This window comes from Anastrepha ludens, chromosome 5 (assembly GCF_028408465.1).
Source record: "Anastrepha ludens isolate Willacy chromosome 5, idAnaLude1.1, whole genome shotgun sequence".
In the NCBI taxonomy this organism is placed as follows: domain Eukaryota; kingdom Metazoa; phylum Arthropoda; class Insecta; order Diptera; family Tephritidae; genus Anastrepha; species Anastrepha ludens.
Genome location: NC_071501.1, coordinates 36591081 through 36613635, shown reverse-complemented (window position 1 = coordinate 36613635; position 22555 = coordinate 36591081). Strand labels below are relative to the sequence as shown.

The following is a 22555-nucleotide window of genomic DNA, read 5'->3' as shown; positions in this document are numbered from 1 at the left end:
ATATTTGAAAACATATTTTTAGGTAACAATTTCGACTTACTATTTAATACAAGAGTGTAAATACTTTACCGATTTGTTTTATACAACTTTTTTCTTAAAATTTTTCTTACTACAAAATATTCAGCTAAAATACTTGTACCCACAAATATTTACAATATGATTTAAAGAAATTTGTAATGGAACTCGTAGGTCCGTCACAAAGCGGCAACGAATTTGACTGACAGCAAAATAGATTATGCATATTTGAGTCGAAGGCGCCACATACGTGCCGTACGTCGGCAATGCACAAAAACTGGCAACTTTCTACTTTTGACGTCCGACAAATGCGGCGAAAATGGAAACTTTGTAATGAAGAAAAATTTTGTATCACGCATATTTTTATCGATGGTGTCTTTTATTAAATCAAACTTAATGTCAATTCAAATGCACCCTTATCTTTTCGATAAAAGTTTGAAAGAGTAGAGAATATGCTGGGCTTAACCAAGTTATTCTGAAAAATGAATGTGCGACCCGACCTTGAAGTGTTGGCCGCACCCACCGCCAACGACTAACATAAATTCTATTAAAAACCTCTTTCGCTTCAATAAGCGTTCATTTTATAATTTATTTCACAACCAGCAAAAACCTGTTTATACACAACGAAATATAATATTTGCTTTCACGGCAAGAATATCTGTTGCTTTTTTCTTTATATGCAGCAATAATTTCATTGTGGCACCCCGGTAGGTTTACGCGTCACGTCAGCTAAATGCGTTGCCGCAACAGACGCAACGGATCAATTGAGACACCCCTATCAGTGGGCAGTCAGTCATAAGTCATGAGAGAGTCAGTCAGATTAACACGAATTATTCGAAGTTATTGATAATTGTAGGCAACGCTGATGGCGGATTGCGTTGGCAATCGGTTAAAGTACACAATGGAAATTATTGAAAAAATTCTGATCGCTAGGAAAAGTTAAATAATTTTCTTTACTTTACCCACTTTGCAGCTCAAGGTTTTGGCTGTCGCAAGCGTTCATAGTAAGCTGTTGTGTCAAAGTGTAGCAAGCTTCTTCCGACTGCCGCTATGTTGACGAATTTGTATATTAGTCGAGCCCAGAACTTACTTGTAAAAAAAGTTAGCCTTTGAGAATAATTCTGAAATGGTTTTGGAATATTTTTTTTTTCAATCGCTTAATATTTTTAACTAAATAAACTTCAAAGTTCTTCAATTAAGAAACTATATTGAACGATAAGAAATTAATCAAATATCTGTTTTGTTTTTCAATCATTTATTCAATAAATAAATAAAGTTTTCAATAAATTTTTATGCGACATATAAACCCTTATTTTCAGTGCCAACAACTTACTTAAGTGCTTACGTTCTGTATTTTTCTACTATTCGACATAATTTATTTATCAAATTAGTCTAAATATATGTTAACTATTTTTTTCTTTATTTATTCATCAATTATGGTTAAGCGCTGCCAGATTTCTAGACAATAGAAAAATTGTCAGAGTATTAGTCGAAGGCAGACAAAGAGAGGAAACTAAAGCGTTTTTTTGTAAGTATAAATATGAATATTTTAGAATAACTATTTTGAAAATTTATTACGAAATTTAATTAAAATTGTCAAAAATAGTGGTTAAACAGAGTAACATAGAAAAGAAAATTGAAAAATGTCTTCATGGTTTTTATGAATAAATTTCATAATATTTTTATAATGCTTTTTACTGATTTTTTTGCACACTTTTATTACTTAGTACAAATCATGAAAAACATATTCAGTTTCATTAAAATTTTTATTTTTTATTTTTATTCAAACGGACGCAATTTATTATTTAAAATATTATTATACATTTTTCATAAGTTATTTACTTTTGTAAATATATGTACATATAATTTTTGGTACGGTTTTTACGATTTTATGATATTTAGTAAATATAATTATTTGCGTATAAGGATACAAGTATGTGCGCAATAAGAAAGAGTAAATAACTTGCTAATAGTTGGATTATATTTTATGATTAATTCACGTTTTTTGCACAAATTTATTTCTATTCACCAATACATAGTATTTAAAGCTGTATTTCAACAAGAATTCGAGTGTTTTATGCCATATAAGTGCGGTGATTTGATTGTGCTAGGTTTAGGAAGCTCCGCTGTGCTGTGTTAATCAAATCATAATATAATACACAAAAATAATGTTTTACAAAACAAAAAAAAAACACAAAATAATAATTAAAGCACTTTTAATAAATCCGTATTATTTAAATTATGTAAACCAATCACTCTTATTTTTGTTTTATTTTTATAGTCTGAAATGAAGCAATGCTAACAACAGTTTGGAACGCAGTGCAATAATGGCCTCGTACATTGCTCGTTGTTCATCGACTAATCAACACCACCAACAAGTCTCAGCCATTTTATCTCCATTCGGCTGAGTGGTAGTCGTGTAGTACAAAAAGTGATAATTTAGCAAAAAAAAAGAAGCGTAAATTGAAATAATCTTATTGATTTATTAAAAACTAGTATTATAATTAAAAAATTACAATCTAGCGCAATATAGAACGATAGAAATTGAAATAAATTTATTATGTGGAGGCAAAAGTTATAAAATTTAAGCCATACAAATAATGTTTCAGATGCTGAAAAAGATGATGAATCTTAATACAGAAGTGGAAGAGTTTTTTTTCAGTTGCGTATATTAGTAGCTAGAAACTAAGTGGTACATACATAATTATGACGGACTTTTGCAGAAATCACGTGCATTCGATTGGATCAGGCAAATCAATTTCAGTTGTGAAACTTGCTAAGAGCAGCAGGTTAAAGTTGACTACGCAGATCACTGCATGCAGGAAGAAATTAAGGGGTTGAGTTAACCCGTTTCAAATTTTGTGGTAGAAAACGAAAGGAAATAAAAGTTGAAGCTCGAATGAAGCATAGTTCCAAATTTTGTGATACGAAACGAAAGAATATAAAAGTTGAAGCTCGAATTAAGCATGGTTTTAAATTAAGGATAGCAAAAATGTTAAAGTGGCCAGCATAAAAGATCAGAGAGGGATGTAATGAAATGTATGGCAATCAAAAGATTTAGTTAAACGAGAGTGGATGTAGGTTAAAAATGATAGCAAAAATCCAATGAAAACAAAATGAAAATAATAGAGTAAAGTGAACGTAAATTTTCATACCATAAGATTACTAGATTAATAACATAAATAGTAATAAAATATTAGTCTAGAAAGATGAACAAAAAACAAAAACAAAAAAAAAGAACAAAAAAAAGCAAACTTGAAAGAATTAGTAAATATTAGTGACTGTATTGATTATTATTGATTTATGGGGATATGATTTAGTGTTTGAGAAGAAAAAAAAAAAATATAAAAAATAAGTAATGGTTTGAATAAAAAATATTTGTCAAAAACAGAAAAAAAAAATAAAGAATAATAATATTTAGAGAGAATAAGTAATGGTTTCAATAAATATTATTCAGACTTGAAATACATTTTCAACTTTTTATTTTAATATTTATTTAATAATTACAGAGAATAACTAATGGTTTGAATAAATATGTTCAGACTTAAAATACATATTCAACTATTTATTTACGTTCATATTTTTATAAAATGTTTTAGAAACTCAAAAAAGTGATATAAATAAACATAATTTAATAAAACTAAAAAAAATTGTTTAAAAAAATTTTATTTATAAATTAAAATTTTTAAATTTCTAAGTAGTTGCAATGAATAAATGCGTATTTTTGCACGTCTCAAGAGAAGAAATCAGTTTCAAATACAAACAAAATTTATCATACGCCATGGTTTTGTCTCTAGAGTGCTTTAATCCGAAAGCGTGGTTAAAATTTAATTGATCAATAAATATTAAAAATAAATAAATAATTGCTGTGTACACTTTTGTTAGGTGTTTGGCCGAGCTCCTCCTCCTATTTGTGGTGTGCGTGCGGTTTAACATTGCCTGCCGAGGGGTGACCGATATAAGAAAAAACTTTTTCTATTATTTTGCTGTCCATGCACGGAGATTCGAACCTACGCACTCCCGTAACTTTACGGCGGCTGCACTTTAACAATTTATTAATTATTATTTATGCTTTCAAATTGTTTAGAGATTTACTTGAAGCATTGGTGGTATTTCTGAAAATATTATCTTGTCATTTTTGTCTTTTGTGCATTTTTGGCAAGAAATAACGAATTAAAAATAAAAAAATAAAAAATTGTAAAAGTTTGCCATACCAGAGTTTGAGTAACAGTTGTATGACTTTATTGTGCGAGGAAAAATTTAAAAACATCCTAAATATTAAATTGAAAGTCGCCATAAATAATAGACAATTTTATAAAATTTTAGTCGATATAAAATTTTTAACTGTACTTCAATCTTGGAGACATAACCTATATACGAGTAAATAGAACGAAAGAATCGAAAAAAATTTGTAAAAAAAAATAATCTGTCATCATGACATTTGGAAATTACAATGTAACAACAAACAACGTTAAATAATGGGAGCAAATGTGAAATGGCTCAAAATTTATTTTTACTGCCGAAGTCTTTAATTAAAATATTCGAAATTGTGATGAATTTTTTATTTTATTACAATTTTATTTATTTAATTTTACTGCATTTTTGGTTTATTTAGACAAAGTTTAAAACTTGTATTTAAAAAAAAGGAATATTAAAAAAAAATTAATAAATAACACGCAAAAAACTTATTTTAATAAAAAAAATACCAGTTTGAGCAAAAAAAAAAAAGAAATGAAATGAAAAGAAAAATAGAAATCCGACATCAATACCAGAGGAAAACAACATCGACGGCTCATGTACAATGCATACATACACACATGGGAAGGAAGATAACTCCATAGCAGGCTGAAAAGGTAAGTTCAAGAAATCAATATTTTTATAACATTGAATATAAGTAGGTATGTAAAAAGTAAAGCAGAAAAACAGAAAATTTTGTATTCCAAGAGCTGGCTAATTTGGTTAAGGATTTAGTAAAGCATAATTTTATTTAGTGAAGCACTTAAGCGCTAGTGTATAAATTAATATGACAGCATTAACTTTGACATTTCATATGCAACAAAAGCTAACACGCCTCAATTGCCCATTTTTATTGTAATTTTTTCAATGGCTAATTAAGTAGAGGGTAAAAAAATTATTTCTCAATGTCTGGTTAGCGAGTCTCAGTCAATTAACTTCTAATGAAGTTTTTGAGAAGCTGAGCTGCTATCTGACATACAAATAATAAATTATATAGTTAGCAGACGATTTCACGTTTCATTTTCTATTTATATTTAATTAAATTGTTATTAAATTATAAGAAAAAATACAAGTAAAATATGCAGTTGACATAGATAAACAGACAAAATTGTAGGATACAATAATGCATAAAATACGTAATTGTATTCTAACAAAAATCAGATATTCAAGTATTCATTCCGTTCGCGTTTTCATTCAGTTCGCGTATTCAGATGCGAGTTTTCATTAGATTAAGTTATTATCGGTTACAGGCCTTAGTATTAACCAGACATTGAGAAAACGGTGTTAAATAACCCTTATACAAGGTGGCGCAAAGTTAGTCACTCTATCGGGGTACTTATAATTTTTGCAAACGGCATGGTACCTCAATCATATTTGACGCTTGTGAACTAGAAAGTAAAGGTCGCAATAAAATCATCAATTACTCAAAATCATGTTTTTTATATGAAAAAAAAAATTCAAAAACAAGATGGTATTATTAATTTTGTGCCACCTTGTAGTACATGCCATATATACGAGTTTAGAGACTGTTTTGGTGTTTAACATTAAACACAACTTATCAGCGGCGCACCTGGAAACAAATTTTTGGGTCGGGTTTGAGTTTGTTTTGTAATAAATACCTAGTAAAATATAAAAAAAATAAATCTTGATGCAAGTATTTGTACAATTTGTAATTTATACTTGACACTTCACTTTGATTTGCCGATTTGGGTGTGGTTCTAACCCTCCAATTCAAACCTAACTATCAGCTAGCGCATGACGACTTCTTTTATAAATTCGCTAATTTTGTGTATGTGCAAAAATATAGTTTACGAAAAAAAAAATTCGGAAGGATTTTTTCAAACAACGCATTTTATTCAAATATTTCATTCAAAATTCAAATAGTTGTATGTACGTTGGTAATGATTTTGTTATATGTATGTATATAAGTATAATAGTAATCATAATAATAATTGTAATAATAATAATAATAATAATAATGATAATAATATTCTTCTTTTTATTTATAGTTTTGTTTTGTTTTTTTAATTAATTTATTCATTTTTTTTTTCATTAAGTATATAATATGAAGTGACTAATTTTCAACAATTTTTTATATGCAATTCTGTTGCTTTCTTCTGATTTCTCCCCTTCTCTTTATCTAGTAAATGTTATGCTTTTTGGTGTGTTTATCATTATTATTTTTAATGTAACTTTTTTAAAACTCTATAACCATAACAACTTTTTCGCTATACATATGCCACTTTGTATTTGTGTGTAAACCGTCGTCGTCTCATTTGCTATCATTTTCAAGTCTATGCAGTCTATGCAGCATATATTCTCTATTTTACGCATGAACGAACAGTCGCAGTCCGAAGAGAGCCGACTTTAAAGTTAGTAACTTTTTTGATTGATATCTCATACATGATACAAGTTTTAAAGTCAATTTATTCTAACTATGGCTATGGGGCCTTACGGTTTCGGTCCAGTTTGGTCAGTAACGGTATGATATACGAGTACGATTCCATTTTGCGTTTTAGTCTCAATTAAAGCATTTTCCCGGTCTTGTTTTATTGTTACGTGTATTACAACAGTTGCGTTGAAATTCAAATTTTTCTGCTCTCTTTTTTCTTTGCTTGGTTCTCATTTCACGTGCATGTTGTTTTTACTGTACGTACGGTCCCTTAAATTGGTTAGTAGTGTAAATAGCGCATGAGTGAGTGAGGAGATATGTTTAATATGTGTTTTTTGTGTTTTTTTTTTTGTTTTTTGTATATAACTCTTTGAAATGGGCTTTTGTTTTAGTATTTTGGGTATGTTTTTCGCTTATATTTCTTCTACTAAGTTTGCTTTGGTAAATGTATGGAAGATTATTCATTTTTGAATTCGAATTTATTTGTTTTTTTTTTTTTGTAATTTGTTAATATATTTTAATAGTAATTTAGTACCATAAGTCAATTAACAAAATGAAAATAAGAAAAGAATTAGATTTTCGCGTTTACATTTTGTTTATTAGAATTGAATAGTTGTTAGTTTTTATTTGGACTTCTTATTAAGGTAAAATGAGTTTCTATGTTTTCATTACTTAAAATAGTCTAAGTTTATAAAGTGTAATACGTATTTGTTGTTTCAAGTAATGTTTTTTTTGTATTTTCATACAATACTTTGCGTAATTCTTTTTAGCAAGTTCATCGAAAATGAATCAAATTTTCAGATAGTTTTTAAGTTGAAACATGTTTTTAGTTTACATCTTTCTTTTATTAGTTCTAGTGTAGTTTAGTTAGTTTTGCTCCATTTATAATAAATTATTGCTTTTTTTATAAATTATCATCTTTTATTTTTACTACCGATGCATTTTTCTCATTTTTCTTGCTTTTTCGTATAGGGTAAATTTTTTGCTTTTACATCGGATATAGCAAGTAAGATTAATGGCTGTTTTCTCATTGTTAAGTCATAAATGCCTATAGATTTTTAAGTAGATTAAATACTATCTGCTTGCGCTTTTGCAAAACTTCAACGGGTTTGTATTAATTTTTTTTTTTACTTTGTACAAATTTCTTCTATCTTTTACAAATTTTCTAATTTGCTAAATTGTTAACAATTGGGCTGTTCACAGTTCAGAAGCAAATGTATTATGAAATTTCGACGCCAAGATTTAGTAACTTTTTTATTACAGCAATCTGTGGTGTTGTTGTTTCTCCATGCAAGTTAATGGAAATGCAAAAGGCCGTAGCTGACAAAAATTTCAAAACTCACTTGATGGTGGTTTTGATGCGTTTAATCGAATTACAAGTCACCACATAATTTTATGAAATGTATAGGAAAAAGTACCAAGCATGGATTTCATTTCTAAAATACAGCCAATTTTATGATGTGGTTTGACTGTGCCTTTGTTTGTGCCTTTTGCTATTATGTAATTTGAAACCGCCAATTGTCAAAAATTTGAAGACTCACAGCAGAGTTACATAATAGTAACAGGTATCTGAGTTTTCGGAGTAACGCATAGCACTAAGTACGCGTTTCGTGTGAATTGCATTGCCGTGAAATATGCGTGCAATTTCGTATGTATCTCACCGCAAAATAATACTCAGTTCATGGCGTGAAAACAACGCGCAACATGCCAGCAACATTTGCTCACACCTATTTAAAATGCACATGTCGTTTGAAATTGAGCGAAAACTGAGTGAGGCGCAGGTGAAGTAACATGAGTTCGAATATGTCTTCGCAAAGAGTGTAAGTAAATCTTTTTTATATCTTTTGATTATTCAGAAATACTTTTCTTACCAAAATTTGCCAATTGCATCTTGGGAGATGCTCATTCATTTGACGTTCCTTCTTATGTGACTATCAATGTTGCTAGCAACATTTCACAGAAAGCCAAATGCATATTGCTGAGGAAATTGCACGGCTGTGAAGTTAGTACTAGAATTTACGGTAAAAATTAGAGTTGATGATATTCGTATCAGAACATAATTTGTGGCGACAGTTAGCGTGATGTCGGAACTCAGAGATGCTACTAATTATTGGAAACTGTATTTTTGTTACTCGAAATTTTGGAAATTGTACGCATTTAGAGTGGAGCATTTCACTTCTACTATATTTGGTCTTTTGATTTCGTAATGAGAAGTGAAAATTTTCAATATTCTTCCAAAAATACCAGTTTTATAACAAATATGACTGCCATCGTGGTATTTACAAACAACAAAACTATAATGACGCAGCGCCATTTGCTATTACAATAATTGTCAATTAACGACTCTTATATAAATTGAAGTGCCACTACTGAAAATGGCTACTCATCGTCTGATTCAAGAACGCTACCAAACGTCAACATTTCGTAACACATTTTGTAACGAACTGCGCATACGCTAAATTAACACTGTACGTCGTCGGAGTTCTACGTTTTTTTTTTAACTATACTAAGTTTTAAAAGAAAATAGATGTTAAGGAAAATTATCTTGATTCGACAACCAAAAGATAAAGTTTGAATGTACATACATGTGTGCGTTCTCAGAATGATATACGTGGATTTGCTGATATGAATTCAATACATAGTTTGCAGAAAAACGAGCATCGACGTAAATAAAAATTAAGCAATGCAGCTCTGATGATATGAGGATGTGGAGATGGTGTAACGATCGAAGTGGAGAGAGCAATTTCAGAGTAATTTAGCCATAAAGATGTTTTCGAGCGTGACAAGAGAGGAAAGTAGCAAAACAGCCAACACATGTAAACTTCAATTAAAGTTAGGTTAGGTTAGTGTATTTGGAAGTGTAGAAAAGAGAAGAGGGATGAATATTATAGACACTCTCTCCATCGCGATAGACACTACTCTGTAGCAAACTCAACAGCTGATGGTGAGAAAATCTCATAGCACCGACATGCCCAACCTTCTGTATTCCATCAATCGTGTGGGTGCGCGTGTGTATGATACATAGTAGTGTATGTGTTGGCTCAATGCATAATGTGAGCAGTGAAATAGTAAATAAGTGCTAATATCTATGTATATAATAAATGTAATGCCAACTTACTAGTTTTTAAGCTTTATATAAAGGGTTAAACTTTACAATATATGTTTCTAGTGGCTTAATAGTAACGGTATTTTAGTAAGGTTTAATTTTATTTGCAGCTTGCCTTCACTTCGGCGGTCGCGCGTATCGTTAATGCTCTCTTATATTAGTTTTCTTTGGTTTAGTTAGCTTTTATTATCCGATTTGGCTTAGCAAATGAGTAGAGTTTTAATAAAGTAATTTTGGAGTTTACTCTGGCTTCTTTTCCAATTAAATCTAAATAGTACAGCTTTTAGCTTTTTGAAAATGTTTCGTTAAAATACTTTTTTGTATGCATTTATATAAATCAACTTAATATTTATGTGTGTGTTTAGGTTTATTTTTCTATAGGTTTACTGGTCAAATAAAATGCTTTTGATTATTGCACTTTGAAAAATTGTATTATTAATTTTTTTTTTTTGCATTTTGTTTTGTTAAATAAAATTGTAAAGTCTGAAAGAAACACAACATCAGCGTAATTATATTCAATTACGTCATTGAAAGTGTGCTATAGTATGAAAGTTGACCAATCATAGCAATCTGGGTAATGTGGCTTGAAATTTTCCCGTTATTAAGTAGCTTTTTAGCGCTTTTTGTATGTACGTGTGTGTATGTAAGTAAGCATTAGCGCGCACAGCTGAAAGCTTAAGTTCTGCACTTTATTGAAGTTGCAGCTCTGAATGTTTCAAAGCTATTATAAAAATCACAAGCCTTTTCATGTTGCAGCTTTCGAAGCTGTGAAAGCTTTTTCGATTCAAATTAATTAGGTGAAAGCAATTTTTATTGGGCTGGCGGTAAAATGCAAATATGTAAGCTATGTACTGACAATTTAAAGCACATAAAGAAATACGTTCGTATGGTCATGAATGTGACATTAAGTTCTTATGCGATAAATTAAGAATGGTGTGGTGGATTTGTTACTCAATAATATTGCCCAATACATATATACATATATATATACATATACATATATATGTTTACAAATACATACATATGCATGTAACATATGTTGGTGTGCAATTTTGCATACTTAAAATAAAATTATAATTATTTGATTTTGATTTTAATAGTAATTAAAAAGAAAAACGCCTATAAAATTGAATAAACACTCTTTACAATTTGATATTTGAGAGAATAGAGGAGCGCGTGAAAAAGACGAAGTCTAACAATTTCATTATTTATATCATTAGTTATAGCTTGTGAAAGTATTTAAGAGTTACAATTGTTTGCTATATAATTCATATTTGTTTTGAAGTAACGCTTAGTCTATAACTTTTATGCACTTGTATATAAGTATTTGTTGGTTTGCTATGTGAAAGCTGATTGGCAACACTCATCAATTGCCCGCCTGTTTGTTTCGCTTGGTTTTCATCATTTAACTTAAAATTTACTTCGTTTTTAACTATTATTATTTTTTTTTTTTGTTTTTTTCGCTAATGTCTCAAGTTTACATTTTTTCTGTCATTTATTAACAATTTTTTAATTTCTTATTTCCTTTTTATTGATATAATTTTTAAATTTTTTATTTATTTTACTTAAAACTATTTCAATCAATCACCTATTTTTTACTACATTTTGGTCGCAATTATTCTTTAAATTAGTTTTTATTTCATATTATTTACTATTTTGCTATTATGTTTTGTTTTTGTTTTTGTTTTTCTATTTCTTGCTTTTTTCTTCTTCTTATTTTCTTGTCACATTTTACACTGGACATTGGAGTGTATCATATTCGAACATTAACGAAACAGCAACAAAAACGAAATACAACAAAAACATTGTAAAACCGAGTCCTCTATTCATTTTCCAACGGAAGCAGGCAATCGACAAAACGACAAAGAGTAACATCATAAAGAGTATCGTTATGGAACAGACCATGCCCACAGAGTTAACCTCGACAGGTGCATCATAGATGATGCCATATATCAGCCAGGGAATAGGCAAACTGTAAGTAGAAAAAGTGGAAAAGCGTAAATATGAATAAAATATTTGAATTCGTTTAACTGTAAAATAATTAATGATGAGCTACAAATTTGTATAAGAGCGATGCCATGACAGGTGAATTTTTTTAAAATTGGTTTATTTGCATAATAAAAATTGAGCGAAAAAATTTTGAAAGAAATTTTACAATTTTGAAATTTATGCAATATTTTGCAAAATTTTGGCATCGAATTTTTTTTTAATAAAACGTTGCTGTTCTTCTTAATATATTTATATTTCATATAATATGTTTTTCTTAAAGTTAAATTATCAAGTCAAAATTGCTTATTAGTATCCTTTTATATGCATTGGGTTGGGACATAAGTTCATAGCGTTTTTATATTTTCCTTTATTTTACAACGATTTGTTTGCTGTTGGGCATTCATTCGATAGAACTCTTTCCGCAAAAATATCGCACTTGTTACGTTAAAGCGTAACAACTCAAAATCTGAACATTTTCAGTAGAGACGAAAAACTGTTTCCGTAAATATTAATAATATAGGTATTACAAGGGGAAAAATAGATAATTGCACGAAAATATCATTAAAAACAATATAACGGTTGTTTCATTCTTATTTGTTTAGTAGTTGCGCTAAAATAACAAATTTTTGAGTTGTTACTCTTTTCCTTTTCTTTTTGAGTTGTTAAGCTTTAACGTAACAAGTGCGATATGTTAATTGTATTGTATTCTTGTGTTATATAATTTTTTATTATTTTTCAAGCTTAGAAATGGAATACCCAGAAGGCGTACATCAATATTTTCGACACCCGCTCTCCTTTGCTTTTCATCGAGGTCAAAAAGCTGCCGAAGTAGCCCGCGATATTTGCGACTTGTAAGGAAAAGACGAGTCATAGGCGAGTATACAGCAAGAAAAGAGTTTTCAAAGTTTAAAAATGACGACTTTGGCAGCGGAAGGTCTTCTGAATTCGATGAAGAACGTCTCAAATCACTTTTGGAAGAGAACAGTCGCTAAACCAGTCGTGAATTGGCGGAAAAAATGAATTGCGGTCATAAAACGACTCTAATCACCTTCATTCAATGGGATTTACTGAAAAATTGGAAGACTGGATGCCTCACAAGTTCAACGAAAAAAAAAAACAAAGAAAGTCGACTTCAAATTCCTTCTCAGCACCTCGTCCGCCATCGAGCAACACGCGGTCATAGACAGCGCTTTTTGTACCGAATCATCACGGGAGATGAGAATGATGCCTGTACATCAATACGAATCAAAGAAAGGAGTGGGCGACTTCATGAGATACGACAAAGCCGAGAGTCACGCCGAATCTTCATCCAAAAAAGTTTAGTTGATATGTGTTGGGTGAGACTGCGAGGGCATGGTGCACTAGAAAATGCTCGAAAACAATGCCACGGTCAACAAGAATCCTTACATTGCCCAGTTACACCTGTTACAGAAAACACCTGACCGACTTGGTCAAAACAGATTCCTTCAGGACAATGCCAGGCCACATGTTGCACAAGTCGTCAAAGCTGCATTCCAAGAGCTCGAATGGGAGGTCCTTCAGCATCCGCCTTATTCTTCAATAACAAAGAGGTCCTTAAAAACTAACGCAACAACTTCTTTGGCCGAGAGGTGGGAAGATGTTGTAAACAGCAACGGCGAATAAATAATTGATTAACTTATTGCTTTTTGTTTAATTAAAAGTCTTCGGTAAAAACGCTACGAACTTATTCTTCACCCTATTACATCACAAATGCCCGAATTTCTCACAATAGCTGAAGCTGGTACATCTTACAATAAAATACTTTAATCACTCACAAACCCTTTAATCAGAGAAATTACTCTCAATCCCGATTCCTTTAACATACTGAAGAGGAAGTCAACAATGGATTTATTACGCAAACATTTTAGGAATGGTTGCACCACTGGGTGCTTTCCATACATGTTCCATAAAATGTTTTATTTTTAAGTACAAATATTGCTGAATGGTAGAAGACTAGGTCTTCAAAGTAATAATCGCCAAGATATTTGGCCCGGCTTCTTTGAAGTTCAGGATATTCACAGAGAAGTTGTTCTACCAATTCAATTTCTTCATCTCCATTCTACTGTGGTGGATGATTTGTTGAATCTTAGCAGACATGTTGTCCTTTTAAGATTCAGTTTTGGCCAGAACGTTTTGGAGACTCTGCAGTTAGTAGTCAGAGACCAAGGAAGGTTTCCATGATTACCCTCAGGTCAATCGCAGCGTATAACTCGTTTAGAGGAATGCTTATGTCCTCCATCACTCGCTGAAGATCAAGCTCAGAACCTTTCCTTGTACACTCATCTGCTCTTTCATTTCCTTCACTCCAGATTGGTTGGGGACCCAACAAAGTGTGGTGTTGTGTTGGTGAATAAGCGAGAGTGACCTCATGCATTCTACCATATAACACATTTTGAATTGATGCGCGCTGAGGTCAGTGCCTTGATTGCTGTTTGACTATCAACAAAAAGGGTAAGGTTTGCTGGAGGTAAGCCCATTAGTCTAATCGTTTTTGCTGATTTGTCTATAGCGCAGATCTCAGCGTGGAAGACACTACACCGATTTGGGAGTGTAAAGGAGCAATTTAAATACAAGACTACACTCCCGTTCCAGTGCCATTGTCTATTTTGGAGCCGTCAGTATAAATATCTGAATTAACTCTGGACTGCCAATCCTTTCTGTTGGGTATTCGTATTTTATGGTCTTTGTTCTGATCTATCTTAGGAACCAGATAGTCTGTTTCGATGCATTTTGCAGGTGCTCCACCGATAGTAGAACTGATCCCTGACCGTGCGTATTTTATTTTGGTATGTCTCCTTCATTAATCCGGGAAGCATTCCATATGAAGGGTTTTCCAATAACAGGTGTTAACTATCGCGATCGAGCGATGATTAACGATTTTTTAAGGCCGGAATTGGATGGTTTTGATCTGGACAAAGTTTATTTTCAACAAGACGGCGCTACGTGCCACACAAGCAACGAAACCATTGATATTTTACGGGAAAAGTTTTCGGATCTTGTTATCTCTCGAAGAGGTGATCACAATTGGCCAACAAGATCTTGTGATTTAACACCTTGTAACTTTTTTCTTTGAGGCCACATGAAAAAGAAGATCTATGCCAACAGTCCAGGGTCCATTCAAGACGTCAAGGATGGAATTCGCATCCACTTTGCAATTCGGTTATGGAAAATTTCATGAAAAGGATATTGCCCTGTAAGCGTGGTCGTGGCGGTCATTTGCCTGATGTTATTTTCCAATATTAACGGCATACCTTCCTCTTTATAATGAAATAAACATCCGATCATTTATATTAAAAAATAGCATTTTTCTTTGAATATCAAAATAACACCTCTTATTAGAAAACCCTTTATACGAGTATTTATGGATGGAATATGTAGGATGAGAATATGAGACGTCGATCGGAGCGCATCTGTTATTCCTACACAAGCTAATCGTTGGACTTTCATGAGATTCTTTAGGTAGGATTGTGTCTGCACCGCCTCCCACCACACGAAAACTCCATAAATTAAATTTGGTCTGATGGTCGTATTTTACGCCCAGTATATTAACCGGTTTCAGACCTCATTTTTTGCCAAATGTTCTCTTACACATAAAAGGGGTATTACAAGGTTTCTTCATCATTTCCTAGGTGTTCCTTTTCCAAGGAAGTTTTGAGTCCAGAATAATGCCATAGGACGGTAACTGAAAACTTGGTATCTCATGTCTTTTAGTAAGCAGAACTAGTTGGGTCTTGGTTGGGTTAACCATTAGACCGTTTGAGGTCGCCCACTTCGAGAGTTCCCTTAACGCGGATTGCATGAGCCCGCTGATAGTCGAGAAAAATTTCCCCGTCATCAGGATGTCTACATCGCCCACAACAACATGGCTAACCTAACCTGATGCACGGGCATCAACTGTCTGTTAGTTGACTAAATGACAGTCCAGAGTATTGTTCACAAGCGCGTGGAAACATTTTGCCGAGAGTAAACGTGAAAAAAGAAAATCAGTAATGGGTTTCAAACGTAATAGTGGGTCGTGAGCTCGAGCACCTTAAAGTAAATAAAGTTTTTGTTTTTCGTACCATTATTCGCTACAGTGATACTGGTAGCATCGCGAAACGTCATGGAGCTCGTCATCAAAAGACTGTCACGTCACGTGAAACAGTTAAAAAAGTGAAGAAGCGATTTGAGTGAAGTCCCGACGAAATGCCAATCAAATGGCGCAAGAACTGAAAATATCTGACAGTAGTATCCGCCGCATACTGAAAAATGATCTCAACGTCAAGCCTTACAAGATCCAAAAGGCGTATGATCTCACACCAAAGCAGCAACAAGTTAGACTTGATAGAGCGAAGCAGCTGCTTCGCTTGGCGGAAAGCGGCCGATTTCCGAATATTGTGTTTTCTGACGAGACAATTCTTCAAATTGCACAATTTGTAAACTCCCAAAACAATAGGATTTATTTGACAGACCGCTCATACGAGAATTTGAGTCATCTATTGGCCAGAAGGAGTTAGAACCCGCCCCAGGTAATGGTTGGGGCCACTGTAACCGCAGATGGGGGCTCTCTAATCGTTTTCATCGAGCCTGGCGTCAAGGTAAATGCGAAATATTATCAGGAAGGTATTCTGGAGGTTGCTTTGAAGCCGTAAGTAAACAAACATTGCGCTAGCAGACCGTGGCCGTTTCTACAGGACTCGGCACCGTCTCACAAAGCTCGAGTGAACCAATAATGGCTAAAAACGAAGTTCCGAACTTTATAACGTCCACACAATGGCTCTCAAATTCACCAGACGCGAATGCGATGGACTATTCTCTTTGGCCCATATTGGAGCACAAGGTCCGAACTAAGAGATTCTCCAGTCTCGAGGCGCTGAAAAAAGCCATTGTCCGCGAGTGGGCCAAAATATCTGCAAGTCACATTCGGGCTGCTTGTGATTCATTTGTGGACCGTCTCAAGGCCATAGTCAAGTCAAAAGGTGGTCATATCGAGTAAAAGTAAGTTGATTCTTAATTTTGTATTATTTTCACAAATTTTTGACTTTGAGTTCAATAAAAGTAATTTTCCAAAATAAATTTTTGGTCTCTTCAAATGGTTACACTTCGAGTTCCGGACCCTGTACTAGCCAAGGTAGGTGCAAATCATCCAGAAGCTAGCACGGACGGCCAAGTCTAACCTAAGCTAACGACAAATTTTAAGGAAATTCCGAACTTCGGTGCCAATATTAAATTATATTTTCTTAAAACAACATACAGGGTGGCTGATGAATTTTGCTACATTAAGAAACTCAAATAACTTTTTTTTTAGTGTATGGAATTCATTTATTTTTTTTTCAAGCTGAAGGTCATTAAATTTTATTAAATGTAGCTTAACTAGTTTTAAAAATAATTGAATTTAAATGCCCCCCATGCTCGTTGACACAAGTGCGGCATCTTAGTAAAAAGTTGTTCATTGCTGCTTTGAGAGTTGCGACAGGAATAGCCGCAATTGTTGCCCGAATGGATTGTTTTAGTTCATCCAAATTTGTTGGCTTTGTTTTATAAACTTCTTGTTTACATAAACCCCACAAGAAAAAGTCAGGTGCAGTAAGGTCAGGCGACCTGGGGGGCCAACGAAATTCGGAGTTTCTTGAAATCAGTTTATTGGGAAATTTTCGTCGCAACTCTGTCATAACAGTCTGGGCTATGTGAGACGTTGCCCCATCTTGTTGAAACCACACAGAGTTGAAAGGAATTCTCTTTCGGCGTAGTTCTGGATAGAAAAATTTTTTCAGCATTTTCAAATAACGGTCTCCAGTAACCGTAACGGTGTGACCATTTTCTTCAAAAAAATAAGGCCCGACAATACAGCGTGAAGAAACCGCACACCACACTGTCACGCGAAGAGGATGCAATTCCGTCTCGTGGAGTATCTGTGGGTTAGAAGTACTCCATATTCGACAATTTTGTTTGTTCACATTGCCGTTTAAATCGAAATGGACCTCATCAGACATGAAAAGGCAGTTTAACATGTTTTGGTCTTCTTCCACCATTTGCAGGATCTTCTGGCAAAATTCCAAGCGAATCGGCAAGTCTGCTGCATTCAGTTTGTTAACCATTTGAATTTTGTAGGGAAATAAGTCTAAATCTTTGTGCATTATTGTTTGCAAAGACTGTCGGCTGACACCAAGTTGAGCAGATAAGCTTCTTGTTGAAACCCTTGGATTGCTTTGTATAGCTGCAGCTACAGCAGCGATCGTTTCCTCCGTCCGAACTGGTGGGTTTCGATGATAAGGCCTTCTTGCGACTGTTCCTTGCTCAGCAAAATTATTCACCAGTCTCATTATGGTCCATCTGCTCGGGGGATCGCCGCCAAACATCCGCCTGTACTCTCTCTGTACCAAAACTACGGACTCCAGTGCGTGATAGCGGCGGACTTTCCAAATTCTTGTTTGCGTGTCCCAGTTATCCATTTTAATAAATTTTAAGGATCAATCTGCAAATTAAAACAAAAATGGAACAGATAACTTAAAAAGAAAAAAAGTTATTCAATTTTTTTTTGGTAGCGGCTTTCGTCAGCCACCCTGTACATAGACAGAAGCTACTATGAATTGCGTACCTTACTAAAACTTTCCTTTCATTCAGATGAAACTACTTATGTTGGCAATACCTTCAGGATAGAACAAAACAATGTCATTGCAATGAAAAACCCAGACTTAACTCAGAATAAATGTCAAAAGCATACGAGTTGCATATTAGCAAACTAGACTCATTGGCTGCAGTCATTCCATGGTGGGCTACATTTGAAATCATTTACGAGTGGCCTCAGTGCGTTTAAGTGAAATGAAAACAAGATGAGAATGAATTTTTGCAAAATTCATATACTCATATGCATATCATAATGGAAAGACGCAAACGTAGGTAATGAATGGTATGTAAATAGGTATGCAAGTATGTATATATTTGCTATGTATGAGCAGGAACATGAATGTGTGCATAGAATACCCGCTACAAATCATCGTACTAATCACACCAACAAGTGCAGAGCAAACTTCTCACACACACATACATTTGTATAGTAGTGGCTTATCTTACGCATATGAATGGGGTTATACGCATGCGTATTGGTAAGGGGAAATGTATGCGACAAGGTCACAATTGAGCAGCATACTCGCCTAGACAAAGGTAAACATACTCGTACATATGAATGTGCACGCTCCAACATTTATGTATATGTATACATTCATACATACAGGTATATAAGTATATGCATCTCAGTTACCACTCGCCATTCAAAATATAGGTACGTAGGGGTTTTTCATGTGTGAGTCTCAATTCAAATATGTTCATGACAAGTCGTAACGGAAATGGAAGTTGACATTTGTGGATTGTGTGTTGAGTGTAGTGAGCCAACGCTTGAAGCGACTGCTAAGGGGTCTCGAGAATGGCTCTGCGCCTTGTTAATCGAAATATAGTAAATTAAAAAAAAAATAAAACCAAAGTACTAGAACGAGAGGCCAGATAAAATACTAAACACACCGAATTAGAGAAGAATCAAATAACACTCAAAGGCCTCGGCCAAAATTGATTTCGACTTGCTTGGTGTGGATCGGAAGCTAAGTGTAAAAAGCTTAATTAGCAAATATATATTAGTACAATTTGAGTTGAGGAAGCCGTTTAAAAGTATATATTATGTACACATAGCCTATAAAGTCTGCATACACCTTACAAATATTTTGAAATTGATTGAAAGCACAATTAAATTTATAGTGGAAAATATATTTTATTATCATTTTATATCAATATGTAAATATAGCAACCAAAAAGCCTGCCTACAGTTTGTTTCTTTTAATAATAGCCTTATTATGCGCTTTTGCGCACTTTCCGTTATTTATTATTATAATTGCCCATAATTGAAGGCCGAAAATTAATCTCAAATCACTCTGCCACACAATCATACCTCAAAGTAATGTTACAAATTATCTCGTAATGCATTTTTTTTGTGGTGGGTGATTTTGGGTTGAAAACACTTCTTACGCACTTACAGCGACCGCCGTCTACTATGTCGAGTGGTGTGGCCAGTAAAACAATCCCTCCTCTCCTTCTGGGGAGACACCCTACCCGGGACTACTTTCTATATTACTGAAGACTCAGAACGGCATCCATAAAGGACCAATTCTATTCACCCACGTCTGAGTTCACTATATTTGTAGCCAGCTTTCGTGCTATAGGCTCGTCTTCTTGTCTCTCTATCTGTGCGGCTTCGGTCTATCTTTTAAGTACTACGCCTTCAATGTTTTTCAATTGCAAACCAGCTGTCCTCGCGTTTGTGCATCTTACCAATTATATTGGTCGCCACGATGTCACCAATCTGCTCCCACAGAGCATCTCTTTCCACGAGTTATCTGTCACAATTAAGGAATGTGTGTTCAGCGTCATCGCTCGGCGCTTCGCAGTATATGCATCTGGAATCGCCTATCTTGCCCATGCAGTATAGGTATCTCCGGAAATATCCGTGGCCCGAGAGGAACTGAGTTAAGAAGTAATTCACTACCCGAAGTTCCTTTGGACCCATTTGCCAATTGATGGAATAAGTTTCGTCGTCCGTCTGCCACTCTATTCAGTGTCCCATTGACTTTGCCAGCGCAGCATGGTTTATAATCCACCGATTTTTGCCAATTAGCATTCCCGTGACCTTTGCTGCTTTGATAGCCGTATGTATCTGAGCCCAGAAAATAAGTCTGCCATTAAGTTGAATACTTCGGTATTACACTACTTTTTGGGTCACTAAGGACCTGCCGTCTATTTGCACGCTGACCTTGAATGGCATGTGACCTCGTGTCATAAGGATGACTTATGTTTGGTGAGTTCTCGGCCGTGGTTCTCAAGCCATATTTGCGTTCTTATGATGACTTGGTTCCTAGCGTCCTCAGTGTGGTATGACCACCGCTATATCGTCCGTGTATACCAATAGATATGTCATCCTAACTCATGCTTTGTCACAAAATCGAATTTTTTTTCTTCACTCATCTTATAGTAAATCATTTCAAAAATGTTGTGTCAAAATTTTAAGTGGATCGGAGCAGAACTCTCAAAGTTATAGCCTTTGTAGGCACTCTACCTCCAATGCGGAGCATCGATAATTTTTCAGAGTCATTTTTTCAAACGTGTTTTTCCCGAAACGACTTCTTAAAAGTCGGTGCCAATCACAACTCCGAAACTATTCAACCGATTCTTTTCAAATTTGGCACACGTTTTCGAAATCAAAAATACCTCCCCCCCCCCACTGTTTTTTTTTATTTTTTTTTTTAAGGTTGTTTTTCACTTACAAATATGGCGAAATTTTTCGCCAAAAATGCTCGTTTTACGTTTTTTTGCCACCAAAACTACAAAAATGCAAAAAAAATGTTATTAAAGGGGGGGGGGGGGGGGGGAGCATTACGTCATACTTTAACTGAAAAATTCGACTTTTTTAGTTTCAGATGATTCTACGACGAATGCCGATTGGCACCGCAGAGCACATATCTCCAAAAAACTCTGTCATGGGCTTATTTGTCAATATTTTATTATTAATATTTTTTAAAAACTTATTGAAAGGATGTGCAATAACATGCAACTGATTTTATTAAAGTACCTTAAGCCATATTAAGTTTTTTTTTAGCGCTAAACCCTACTACCCCCTTAAGCTCTTCTTCAGTGAAGGGCGAAGCATATCGTAATTTTGAGAAACTTGGTTCCCGCGAGCAAAGGGTGTGTGGGAAACTGTTTGTCTACGATGTTGGTAATGGCATCGCTGTCTAGATAAGGGACTGCAGTACTTGCACGTAGATTCCCCGTTACAATCGTATAGCCCAGTCTGCAAGGGTTGCTGTATGGATCTTCCCTCCGATTTTCTTCCCATTTTGCTTTGTACTGAAATCGTCGGCTTTTTGCTCTGCCTCTCTGTTTCGCCTAATTCTGGTGTAGCTTTTTCTATTGCGAAAACAAGTTTGTCTGAGCTCTGCGATTTCTGGTGTCCACCAGCGCATCATGGTGCTTGCAAGGGAATTTGGGTCACTACTAATGTGGGATTTGCAGCAAAGTGAGCCAGGAGAACTTCAGTGTTAAGTTTGGCTATGCTCCATTTGCGAGTTCCCTTTATTTTTTGGTTGGTTCTCATTGTGATCTGGAAGGTGATGTATTGGGGACTCTTTCCAGAGGACTCCGTACTTTTTTATTGCCCCTACCAAGCTATCAATTGCCAGGATGATGTCAAGTGTGATGTGTTCACATCTCGGTCTTCTGAAAGTGATGGCGTTACCTGTGTTTGCCAATACTAGCCCCACACTGGCGGTCATCTCCAAGATGGGCCTTCCGCGTGAATTCAAGAGGAAGCTGGCGCTTATTGCAAGATAATGTACCATCTCATCGATCCACTCTTGTGACTGATTTTTTGCTTAGAAATCGCATTTTAACCATCTATCACTCACCGTACTCGCCTGATATGACTCGCTGATTTCTACCTATTCTGATTGCCTTTGACCATGAAAAGAGCACGTTCCGCGTCCATAGAGGCCATCCAAAAGGCTTGTACCGACATCCTCAAGGACATTCCGGTCAATGACCTGAAACTCTCTTTCGGAATGCTTTTAGATCGCGCAAAACAGTGTATCGAGGAGTTTTTTTTTAACTTCGCCTTGTATAATATCATTTAAGTTAAATTAATTTCATTCACTTCATTTTATGTAAGCTCAGCTCATTTTAAATCATTTCATTTCGCTTTTAAAATTCTTTGCATGCTTTATAATCCTTTTTATTTCATCTCATATCCTTTAATTTCAATTATATTTAATTAAATT

The 22555-nt window shown here is 34.2% G+C and overlaps 1 protein-coding gene across 1 annotated transcript in view; it reads right to left on the bottom strand.

The window, feature by feature from the left end:
• Positions 1-7073: 7073 nt before the first annotated feature.
• Positions 7074-22555, bottom strand: part of LOC128864654 (sodium/potassium/calcium exchanger Nckx30C-like) — a gene marked incomplete at its 5' end in the record, with an annotated part of 177423 nt that continues 161941 nt past the window's right edge. Inside the window, one exon of the mRNA XM_054104410.1 lies at positions 7074-11721. Within this exon, the coding sequence (XP_053960385.1) occupies positions 11481-11721 (241 nt within the window). The remainder of the gene's footprint in view (positions 11722-22555) is intronic.